The sequence below is a fragment of the Adelges cooleyi genome, unplaced genomic scaffold (assembly GCF_023614345.1).
Source record: "Adelges cooleyi isolate 19-005CV unplaced genomic scaffold, UGA_ACOO_1.1 ACOO_flye_CR_arks_rails_tigmint_CR_PRNA_248, whole genome shotgun sequence".
Taxonomy (NCBI): Eukaryota; Metazoa; Arthropoda; class Insecta; order Hemiptera; family Adelgidae; genus Adelges; species Adelges cooleyi.
The window spans coordinates 314,873-327,927 of record NW_026095913.1 but is presented as its reverse complement, the minus strand read 5'-3'; the positions used below and the strand labels follow the sequence as shown (position 1 = coordinate 327,927).

The 13,055-nt window shown below is 29.6% G+C and overlaps 2 protein-coding genes across 2 annotated transcripts; both read left to right on the top strand.

The window, feature by feature from the left end:
- Window positions 1-225: 225 nt before the first annotated feature.
- On the top strand, window positions 226-2,120 carry LOC126837344 (uncharacterized). Its single transcript, XM_050571219.1, has 2 exons — window positions 226-1,267; window positions 1,859-2,120. The coding sequence occupies exons 1-2, from the start codon at window positions 228-230 to the stop codon at window positions 2,028-2,030; spliced, it is 1,212 nt and encodes a 403-aa protein (XP_050427176.1). The 5' UTR covers window positions 226-227; the 3' UTR covers window positions 2,031-2,120.
- A 6,976-nt stretch (window positions 2,121-9,096) lies between these two features.
- Window positions 9,097-12,405, top strand: LOC126837313 (uncharacterized). Its single transcript, XM_050571168.1, has 9 exons — window positions 9,097-9,250; window positions 9,330-9,480; window positions 9,687-9,763; window positions 9,842-10,013; window positions 10,069-10,127; window positions 10,286-10,442; window positions 10,868-10,932; window positions 11,485-11,677; window positions 12,147-12,405. Exons 1-9 carry the CDS (start codon window positions 9,194-9,196, stop codon window positions 12,218-12,220), a joined length of 1,005 nt encoding a protein of 334 aa, XP_050427125.1. The 5' UTR covers window positions 9,097-9,193; the 3' UTR covers window positions 12,221-12,405.
- Window positions 12,406-13,055: the final 650 nt, after the last annotated feature.

The window sequence follows — 13,055 nt, the reverse complement described above, 5'->3', positions numbered from 1 at the left end:
AACGGGACGCTAATCGGTTTGTACTTTGTTGGCCACAACAACACTAATTACACCACAAGAACAACATTATGCACGTGTCGACAGATAACATAAGCGTTTGCCAATGGCAAATAGAATAAAAACATTTGTAAATTTTGTGGAAGAAAAAAAAAAAAAAAACAATGTATCGCAATACAAGTCTTGTCGTTTTGTAGAACATTATATGTAATATTTTGTCGTGTAGAAAAATGAACACGTATTTAATTTTTTTATTTTTAATCTTCGTGTCCAAAACCTACAGCTCGGTAATTATACCCTCGGCGCATAAATTTACACCGGAAGAAATCACAAAAATATTAAACGACACGGAAACAACATCCGACGGCAACCGTTGGGGTTATATTTTAAATAGAAATATTTTATTGGACGTGGACAAACATCGAGCTCTGTACACTTACATCGGCATTGAAGACGACAGCGACATAACACAATTCAACGTGCTCGCCACGTTGCAGAAGTACAACGAAGACGGAGATAGGAATGACGAGGTACGTTTGGACGTTGCACGCGGATTGATCAAAGACGCCATCGCCTGTACCGGATTGACGAAAACCAACTTGTTTACATTGTTAGTTATCAACGACTTAATGACTCACTTGAAACGTTTAGTCGACACAAACAACCCGACAGCGACGTCCGGTAACGCCGTGTGCTGCGATAACGTCTACGGCGAACACCGTTTGAATTTCAATATAAAATCGGAAAAGAACAAAATCGAACTCAGGGGAATGGGCAAATCGGGGGAGACCAAAATATTACAAGCGGATCCTGCGTGGCAAAATTTCATACGAAACGTAGCGGCCGTAGATATTGATTACCGCATTAATGTAAGCGCGTTTAATTCGTATTTGAATCCTCTTGGGACGGCCATCGCGCCTTCCGTCGTGGACATGTACGAGATTGTCTATATTCTAGTTAATGCGTTTACAACTACCGAAGAGAAGTTGGCAAAAACGTGCGTGGCTCACCATAATAAATACGGTAAGGCATATGAATCTTTAGCAGAAGAACTCGGTGAAGAATTCGTCAAATTCACGAAGGACTTGGATGAAAATGAAGATTCTAATTTGGATGCTGACGTGGACAAATTGTACGATATGCTCTTGTTCTTTACGCCGGAAAACATTCATCGTGACGCCCCGTATGCATTACGACAAGTTCATTTTACAGACGGAAATACAATGGTTGCTATGGAATTATGTGACCAAGACGAAGAAGAAGAAAATAGGTAAAAAAAAAACCAACAACCAAACAAATATTAATATGTTAATTGTAACGATACCAAAGAAATGTTATGAGCTAAAAATCAAAAATAAATCTTACATTTCTATAAAATTAAATTTAACACTTATAAAGAACGTCACATCTACAAAGATATTTGGTAAAAAAATGTTTTTTTAATGTGAACTTTAGATCGCATTCGATAGTATAAATTCTAGGATAACTTAATTATACTATATAATATTATTTTCAAATAACAGAGTGACTGATCAATATTTTATATCTGTCAACGCGTTGAAGATATTATAGTGCTATTATATTAGTGATTGCCAAGAGTCAATTTTTTATACTTTTATAACATAAATTACAATTAAAAAATGTGTATGCAACTGAAAATCTTTACATGTTTTTTACACTATTTCTCTATCAAACAATATTATAAAAACAAACTATATTAGCTATATTAGTTACCTATAGCTTTATAACCAAATTTAAAATATCATACTTAGTATAGGCACATATTAATCATCATGGTATTGTCTTTAGGTAATTATCTATTAACGTTGCATATTTTATTTCATTTAATCATTATTTTCAGCCTATTAGCGAATACAACGTTCCGGAAATTATCGTTCACCACCTCATTTGAAAATGAGTCCGACGGTGATGATTCTGGAGATGAAGATTCTGACAAAGAAGAACATAAAAAAGCCCCAGTTTATTATCATTTTAAAGATACAATCAACGTTATTTTATCAAAAAATGAATAGTAAGGCATTTGCGTTTAAATATTTGTAATAATAGTTAACAATCTACAATAGTCAACAATAAGTCATATTATTATCTAATAATATATAATATTAAGCTATATTTTATGGTTATATAATCATTTCCAAATTAATTCACTGTATAATTTTATTAATCCACTGAAATTAGTACAATAAAAACACTTCATTTCAAATTGTACACGGTTTACTTTTTTATAACTTTAAATAGATCAAACGCTGCGGTTGAAATTCAAAAATGATGGTATGCACTTATCTATTATTCAAATAATAATAGTAATTATTATTTTTACTTTCTTGATTTAAACAAATCAAGTTAGTATGGTAATTAATATGAAAAAAAACGAAACTATTTATAGAGCTTGTTATGAATAGGAAAACAACAAAATGCTACACACTAATAATAAGAAGATAGATATTTGTCTTAGCTTTAATATACCATAGGAAAGAAGTACCTATCTATTTTGATAATTTTTTTTTCAACTTTTATAACGCCTATAGGATACATTTTTGTGCAAAAACACATGTTTCTACTTCAAACGTAGGTACTGTCCTTAAGAATACAACGATTTAAGTTTTGCAAAAATATTTGAGTTCTTCAAAATATTTTCAATTCATCGGCCTTGGCACAATTTTAAAATTATTTTCAGTTAATTAATTATTTCAATATAAAAAATTGCAAATTTTACCTTTTTTCAACTGAAATAATGAATTGAAAATATTTTGAAAAACTCAAATATTTTTGCAAAACTTAAAGTATACTTAGGAACAGTACGTTTGAAATGAAACGAGTTGTTTTCGACCATTTATTCGAACAGTGGTTTTAAATATGAAGTCAACGTTGTTTTTTTTAAATATTGAAAGTAAAGCAAATAAGTAATATGACTGAAATTTACAAGTTCAGTTGCTATTTTGTTTTAGTATATTAGTTATAGGTAATATCACATGTTAAAATATTTGGAATAATAGTTTACATTTACAATGTTCAGTAATAGGTAATGTCATATTCTTATTGATATATAATTTTTAACCGTAAACTATATTTTATGGTTTTAAAATAGTTTCAAAATTGTATTATTTTATTAATCCAATAAATTCAGTACAATAGAAACACTTCATTTAAAATTGATTACACCGCAGTTGAAATGCAATAATTTGGAATAATAGTAATTATTATTTTTACTTTCTTGATTTAAAAAAATCAATAAAATATGGTAATTGACAAAAAAATATTGATTATCAAATGTGGAACAATGGTGGATTCCTTTATTTCTCATATTCGATTGTAGTTTTGGTACTTAAAGTGTACAAATACAGCTAAAGGTAGATCTATAGTGAGGCTATAACAAAAAAAAATAATGAAAACATATAGTTTTGTAATTGCCGAGAAGGGAAGAAGAGAAAATTCAAGTGATCAATGGCAATGAGAGAAAAATAAAATTACAAAAACACGGTAAAATTGGAAGAGAATAAGGAGACAGCTGAAAACAACAACAGTGAATATTAAAAAGAGGAAGATTATAAATAACGGGTGGGAAACTTAAAATGTACATTTGTTTTGGTGGAAATTAAATAAACAACGAAGCGAATGAAACTGATACAAATGATCGACTGTCACCGAAAAACAAACATTCAAACAAATCTCAGCTATTGCAATGCGATTTGTATATCGTGTAGGAGAAAAAAAATAACGATTCAAAAATCGCGTATTATTCAGCTTAATTTGACAATATGGAATTTTGATTATTTCAACTTTACTGCATTTTTTTTTTGTTACAAATCAAAACAATCGGAATAAAAGCTTTTTTTCATAATACATTTACTTATATATAACACAATATCATTTAGTTAAAAGTTTTTTACCCGAACGATCATTTAACAGTTCGAAAAATAAATATGAATTTCGTGAACATTGTTTTTATAACATTAACAAGTTGTTGTGTAACAGAAAGACCTCTCACCAATGAGGTAATTATATTTATAATTTTATGATGATGATGATATAAATGTACATATGAATTTCATTATTGATTTAATGTCAGAGTATTTTTTTAATAAATTCATAAAACGCTCAATGAGGACTGGTTCTTAAATTTTTGTTTATTTTTTTTTTATCGTCTGTACAAAGCCAATAATGATATTTGGATTGGATAAAACAATGCGTTCGACCGGTTCAAATGTACAATGGTCATGTAAAACTAGTGTTAATTAAATGGCATGAATAACAAATCATATTTCTTTTTTAAAATTGCATAGAAATATCACGATTTATGTTTTTGTTACGATAACAAGTTTTAAAGAAAATGCCAGCTTTCATTAGAAAAAAAAAATTTGAGCTTATAATTTAATAAACTTTGAAATTTGAACTTTTTTTGTCACACATTGGTCACACCTACATTCATAATTATTGATATTATTCTTTAATACTAATATTTTCTTATAGTAATAAAACTATTATTTCCTTTATTGTTCTTCTTGAGGGTTTTGGTATCATATCCTTTGCAACTTCTCTTCATTGTTTACTCGGTTTCACTGCTTTAACATTTTTTTTTTTGACACGGTTTTCCCATCGTAAGCGCGGCCTACCTAACGGTATTTTAATAATCGCACCTTGCTTAATTAATAAGCCCTCTTTCCTCCACCACCAGCCCATGACCAGCTCACATTAATACTATTTTTGAAATTTTTTCAAAAATGACTGGTCTTCGGAAAAAGTTCTTCAGTTTCTCATTGTGACGTGTCCTCCATTCCTCAGTGTCAGAGTCGATACATGGTCCATAAATTCTTCTTAGAACTTTTCGCTCAAACACTGCAAGTCTTCTTTCTTCCTTTGCTAAATCAATAAGTCATAGCCAATTATTATCATTACTTTTGTTATGTAAACGGTCGTTCTCTATTACTGGTCTCAAAGTGGCTTCTTTCTCAGTACTCGCATTTAAATCATCACAGTTTTGGGTACCTACCACAACCTGTGCAGCTCCTGTCTTGTGAAATGGGCGAATGTTACATATTTTAATGTGTAAAGCATTTTGCAAATTTCCTGTCTTTTATCCATTATGTTCACTTATCCGAGGCAAATTTATTGGTACCTGTACATTCCGTTTTTTACAAGGCAGGGTTGCCCTGCGCTTCATCTCCAACCTGGAGGACCAGACTGAGTCAACCAGTTAAGGTCATCTTAGAGCTCTGGGGTAAAAAACGAGGTCAGACAGCTTGTTGATTATAAATGGATTGACTCTAAAAATGTTTTTTGTTTAATTATAAATTAATCTAATTTACACTATTTACATGACTTGAGGTTACTCCCACTCGGGTGTCTTGACTAGTTCGCTAATCTAATTTATTACCTATTATTTATAGGAACTATTCGACAAGATAAAAGACGATGTACAATATATTGTCTTGGAAGACTTGACAGACTATTTTGAACCTTATGAGAAAGACGCACGTCATTCAGTCTTCGAAAGATTTGGAAAAGAACATGTTAATGAGAATGATGGTAATCGAGATACAATTTATATTATCACTTAAATCTAAATATTATAATATGTTTTAATTGACATTAATGATTCTAAAGTAAAATAATATTTTACCTCGCGTCAATTAACCCAAATAGTTCTTTCTTTGGCTATAATACGTGGTGATTTTCAGGCACCAAAGAATACAGATTGTATAGTGACAAATTTAATTCGGCCATGGAGGCGATTGCCATACAAAGATATTCTAACTCGGTAACTTGATACATTATTTCTGGTAAAACAATTAGAAATAATACTTTATTATGTTCGACAACAAACAGCGGTTACTGTTGGCGGTAACAATTGAAAATATGTGTGAAGTATCTAGTTTCTTTGATTGTATTATATCTAACTCGAAGGTAGTAACTGTTTCGTTACTCAAAAAGTATTGATATTTTTATTAAAGTTTTAGTTTTTTTTTAAAATAATTTTTTGAATCTTTGAACAATTACACTTGTACACCACAATTTTGGACAAAAGCTTTAATGAAATTAATAAATTACCATTATGAAACTAATTCATAATGGTTTATGATGAAATAAAGTTTTATCTATATGGGATTTAAATGTTGCTTTTATATTACTGATTTTAATTTTTTTTTTCAACATTTCTAAAAAACTATTTATTTTATTTACTGAATTCATTAAATACAAATGAATAGCAATACAACGTTTTAAAGAGAAAATAATTGTATGATATCCAATACCTGTTTTCATTTATAGCTAAAACTTTATGATCAAATTTCCGTAATGTATGTTAGAGATACAAAATTTTGGTAAGGTCATTAGAAATAACAAAACTGAAAGCAGGCACCCTAGAACTACCTTAGATAAATTTAATCAAATCACTTACATAGATTTTTAAGTAAAATTAAAAACATATTGGTATTATCAAGAAGTGTTTACTTGTAAGTACTATGTAGTAATATAAATAATGCATACTATAATTATTAATTACTCATAATTTAAAAATAATTTAAATAGATATATTGACTATAATTAACTCACATACACAAATTCAGGTATCAATAATTATTCGAAATTAATGCTTTATATTTATAAATTACTCCTTGATATATAATTATAAGGTCTTAAGTCCAATTGAAAATGCATTTCCATAGTAATTGATATTCTCAAAACCATTAAGCCGTTGATAACTCTTGCATAACATTGGTTTTAAAATGATGAAATGTTTTCGGAAAAAAGCATTCAACATAAATTTAAATCGCTAGTTGAATTCGTATTGTATTGAATTACCTACCTATTAAACCCTAACGCACTTACCAAATAAATTAATTTTGTACCAATTAATTTTAATGAACAAATAAATGGAAGTTCAAAATTCAAACGCTAAAATATTTTTTATTTTTTTCTACAAATTTATGTAATTAAAAACATATGGTACCATTTAAAAAAACCAAAAATCTCCCTTTTTGGCCAACAAGGATTGGTGATAAAAATTTTCAAAATATTAATATATTCCGAGAAAAGGAGTGTCTTGTCCTTAATGAATCACCCTGCAGTGCATGAAAACTATTATTTTTTATTTAAACGAATTATAATATTATATAAAGGTTTAATAGCATTCATCGTTTGCTATATTGTTTTTGTGCAAATGTATGGAAAATAAAAATACATTATTTTATTTCACACAAGTAAATATGCAGTGTTTTTCTGGGTTACCGGTTGACAACCACACCACCACCTCACCTCACTATCTCACCACATACCTCACGAACAAGCAGCCGGTAAAATCCCATGCGCCCCGCACTATTGTAGCCGGCCGGATTAAAAATACATCATTGACCTAGAAACCAACAGCTGATCCCACAGACCGAGCAAAATAAGCGAAAAACAACAAACAAATATTGCCGAGATACCGTAATCATAGTAACCCGGAAAGTATTCAACACGAATCTGCCAAAATTTAATACTTAGTAAATTAATTTTGACAAAAAAAAACAAAATAGCCCTGCTTTAATGAGATGTAACAATTTGTCGTTATTTATAAAAATGATTAAAGTATTTACAATACTTAAAGTAGTTAAATATTTAATGCCTGTTATACATTGGGCGTGGTAAATTAAACATTTCACATAAACTGTCAATTGTTGCTTATCATATTTTACATTGACTGGAAATTCAACTTTTACAAACAAAAACTCCAAATGAAAAGGATTGATCCATCAAACAGTTAATTTTTTTGTTCAATGTTTCTAAGAATTTATAAAATAACTGTATCATGTATATTTGTAAAACCGTATTTTAGAAAATTCGATCTTAAATCATAATATACAAAATCATCATCAATAATGTGCTTAAAAATGTATTTTTTGTATTAGGCTGGTTTAACATTTAATAATTACCCCCCCCCCCCAAACCTAATACAATCGAATTTGTAAATGACTCAGTATTTCTAACCATATACATTATTTCAAAAATATTTTTACTGATGTTTTAAAAATGTTTGTAAAGCATATTTTGGTATCAAAAACCATATTTAAACTGAAGCATCGACTATTTTTTATAGGTTAAATATAGAATTTGTGATGTGAAAGTGAATCAAAAGTCATTAACGTTAATAAATTGCAAAATATTTCCATGAATTTGTTAATTATATTTTATAAATGGCAAACAACGACAAAAATTATTGTTAGACACCATCCTAATATGCTGTGCAGCCTTTTTTTTTTTATATTCATTTAAGACTTTTTGGAAATATTATGTATTATTTTCTAAATAAGACTTTACTCGTCTTCTAACGCGGAAACGTAATCATAATGCAAAAGTTGTGTTATTCATTTGTCTCGTGCTTTAAAAATAATTAGTTCAAATAAGGAAAAACACGGTTAGATGTGTTGTTTGTTTTCTAATGCGGAAACGTATTCAAAACACACGAGTCGTGTTGTTTATTTGTCTTTTGCTTTTAAAACAATAACTGTTTATAAGAAGACGCGGGGAAAAAATATGTAAAATAAGGAAAACCGTTAGGCGTGATGACCAAAAATCATCCCGGTTCTATTTTCTTAGAACATACAGTCAATAGATTTATTATCGGATATTTAAAGACGGAGACCCGGAAAATTTACCCAGAGCAGTGTACACACTGCTTAGGCCTTAAGAAACCTTGTTTGTTGTGTAGACAAGTTTGGCGACTGTTCATATTTTAGAAAGACTTTCTCGTCCCTTGAATAAAATATGTAAACGCAAAGTATAGCGTATGCAAATTATTATTTTTTATTTAAACGAATAACAATACGTGTTATATGAAGATTTAATAACATTCATTATGGCTATATTGTTTTTGTTATTGTGCGAATGTAAAGCAAATAAATATATATTGTTATTTTATTTCGCATAGGTAAATAGGCAGTGTTTTTTCCGGGTTACACGGTGTTTACAACTGTAAAATTGGGTCAAAAACCACTCTTTAAGTGTGCATTATGTAAATAAAATGAAACGAAAAACCACTATCTACCAATATTGACCATTTCTAAACTTATGTTGTTTTTATCAATCGCACCACATAAAATACACCCCGAGTCGAATCGTATTTCATTGTTCATCCGACTTTGGTATCGAAGACTTACTTCTGGTTCAACAAAGTGTTTGATAAAAAAAAACAACCATTATGCATTTCAAAAGCGCCGTTATTCTTTGCATGTTGTACTTCGTGACCGTGACACAGGTAAAAGTACTTAATAAAAAACATTACTTCAGTTAACAGTATGTATTATTATTTTTATTGTACCTATGATATTTTATAGAGTGCCGGACTTAATGAGCGGCAAGTCGGTAGGATTGTTATTTTATTCAAAGACCACGAATCATTGACAAACCATGTTTCCAGAGAAGCTATCTTGGACGTTATAGAAGAACTTGGCATGAAAGACAAGTCAGGTTTTACATACAACACAGGTAATAAAACGTCTTTTAAACTTTTCGGTTGTAATCAAATGTTACCCCACCTCCCACTTAGAAACAAATTTGCTGTCTGTACAATAATATAATATCCGTCATTTCAGTAGGTATTTAAAGATTTTTCAATTTACCGCGCTCGTCTTTGATAGCTCGATTGAAAATTGTTTAGAATATTTTTTTTTCTATTTTATTTTTTACTATAGATGTGTCTGACGCTCGTAAAGCACAAGATCTTTTGATATTTTTGGCCGATAACGATAAGAAAACTGACTGCTGGAAGGTAATAACGAATAAAAAACATATGGACAAATTTCAAATTAATCTGATTTTCTTGTGACTATACACATTTTTTTCATAGGAAAATAATGTATCATCCTACGAAGTAAAAATTATCGTGACAGTGTTCAGAGAATTTGACAAAAAGGGTAAACACGATGGTCTAATTGACCACGATGAATTAGAAGATCTCATTACCGCTTTAAGTCTCGGAGAAAAGTTCAAAAATGATTTAGCACACGAATTTAGCACAGGTATTATTGAGTTAGCTAAGCAGTCAGTTATATTACTAAGGTTAATGATTTTTAGATTACAAAACAATTAACGCCGCGGAGTTGGTGAGAGCCTATTTTAATGTAAAACCAAAAGTAAGTATTTATGGTTTCGTTAAAGTCTTGACGAAGTACACCTATACTATGATTTTGCCAGCCGTGGCGCTTAAACACATCTAATAAAAATGTATATTGTATGTAATACAATATACTTCCGTATAATTTACTCACATGATTTTAATACTTTTACTTAGGACGGAGTTCTAGACAAGACACAGGTTGATGAACTGGTCAAGTTAAAAGATAACCAAATAGGCAATCACATTAATCCTGAAGCAATAACAGCCTTTTTCCTAAAGTTATCTATACTTAAAGAAGACTACAAAGGCCATTTGGTTTTTACTCCCATTCGTAAGAATTTATTGTTGATATTATCTCGTTTGTTATTAATATCGTTTTATGAAGTTTGGCAAAATAACTTTTTATCTATACGAAGCAAGAAGTAAAAAATTACCTTTTACTTAATTATATTTTATTTTTTTATAAACAAATTAATCAACAATAGTTGTTTGCTTCAAAATATATTTTCTCGATATTATGCTTAAAATTATGCGATTTATTTATTTTTAAATTAATCGAGAAAATTTGCCATCTATAAAATAAAATGAATAAATGTTTAAATGATGTATCGTTCGATATCTGTTATCGGTTGTTTACAAAATAACTGTAATTTAACTAAGATTTATTCTATTTTTTTTTTATTTAAAAACTTTTTGCAACTCTTATTCTATAATTATTTATGTCTTGATAAAATGTATTCAATATTTTTATTAAAGGTCCAGTTGCTTTGGAGGTACAAGAGCTGCTGGTTGTTTCAGCAGAATACACCAAAAAGGACAAGGTAATATTAACATTTTTATTATGTTTGCCTTTTTTATAAGCTTTTACATGGCGCACACTCAACTATTAAACGAATTTAGTGTAGGACACTTTTGGTAAACTCACCATAGTGTACACATCATTTAGTACAGCAATGGGGATTGTGTGTTATAGTTTTATTGTTGTCAGGTATCACAGTAATTTTTATTGAAAAACATTACATATTTTTTTTACATTAATATAGCTGTTTCGAGCGAATCAAAACTAACGTTTCGACGAATTCGATTAAATTGTAATATTTTTTTAGAAAATAAGAAAAAAACTTAAACTTTAAAAATGTAAACATAAAAAAAAATAATCGGATCCACCAGAAAAATGTCCGTAGATGTTATGCTCTTTTATTTCACTATAAAAATCCGGTGAACTCAATAGCATCACAGCACATACAGTATATTTTATTCATACAAACCATGTTGATTGTTGTCACACTGAAATTATTAATGACGGGGAGGCAATGTCCTGAAGTGCATCTGAAGAGGTGCCTATTATATTAATTGCTTTGTTGATATTTCAGGTGGGGACCGACTATTTATCTATACCTATCCGTACAGTTAGGGACATTGTATCGCAATTCGCTGAGGCCGACGAAGACAAAAACGGTAAACTCGATGAATCCGAACTTGAGAAAATTACTTTATCACTTGATTCCAAGGACCAGGCTTCAACTACCGACTTCAACTCTCTACTTAGAGCACACGATACCAATGGTAATATTACAAATTATAGAGTTGACGAAATCGGCTTGTTATTTTTAAATAACTATCATATTATTGCGTTCTATGCGGTTCTACTTGTGTTTTACTTGGTACTACAATATTGGCAGTAGTAAATTAAATCTCGAGAAACCGTCATGATAATATCTACACAAAACGATGGTAAATCATTCTTTTATTTTCCACGGTAAAAAAATATCAAATACAAAAACTGTATAAAAAAAAAGAGGAAAAGTTAGCTTCTTAGGGTTAATATTTCAGGGATACGGTAAATACATTTTTTCTATATGGATATTTTTATGATTTCGACGCGACGTGAAAGGAGTATTTTTACAACAATATAAAGTATCGGGAGATTGCTGATTTTTCCACAATAAATGATATTATAGTGGCCAAAATGTTGAAGTAGATCTAGCGACAAAACAAAATAAAAATTCTTAACTAAATTTATTGTACTTTTCAGGCGACAAACATTTTGACATTGCTGAGTTCTTCTTGGCGATAATGTCGCCAGATTCTGAAGAGTCAAAGGAATGATCACAAATTTAAGTGTTTTTGCTGTATTGTAAAAATTACATTAAATGGTTTACATATGAATATATTTTGAGTGTGCTTTAATTATGGGAAACAGTTTTAAACTGTATGTGTTAAGATTCTTATATGCATCTTTAATTTTACAAATAACTTTTAGTTTAATGATTTTAACGATTTTTAAGTTGGTGTTTGTGTATTTAAAAAAAAAAATTAAATAAATAATGTAATACCGTAAAAATTATTTTTTCATTTCAAAATTATTATAATCACTTATTCTAGGCCTTGGAAACCATCTAGTTCCTGAACAGCACAAAAAAACCAGTGTACATACTAAAAATCCGTTTAATGCACCACACTCATTTCCTAGGAAAACAATTACAATTTTATAGTTGGTTTTTTTTTTTTAATTTTTATTTACGATATAAAAAAAAATTATCCATGACAACCATTGTAGTACATTTTTATTGACAGACGATCAACCCTAATCGTATCCAAATCGTATTACTAAAAATTAATTCTTAAGTACATAATTTCCATTAGGTACAATGTACCTTCTATCGATATTTGTTTTTTTTATCTGTGAACACTGGACATCTCTTACTTACTGACTTACTACTACTGCACCCTTCCCTGTAATACATTTTTTTATTGTGTTTGGACTTTGGACCTACTATCCACAAATTCGCATCGAAGGGTTTATTTAAAAGTGATTTTATCTCTTTCAGTTATAACAATTCCTGCAGACCTGCGATCCCCCGTCCCTTCTATGCCTCGACCCCACATTACTGGCTTTTAATATTTTATTCGTTATTCGAATTTATTATCTCGGTAACGATTT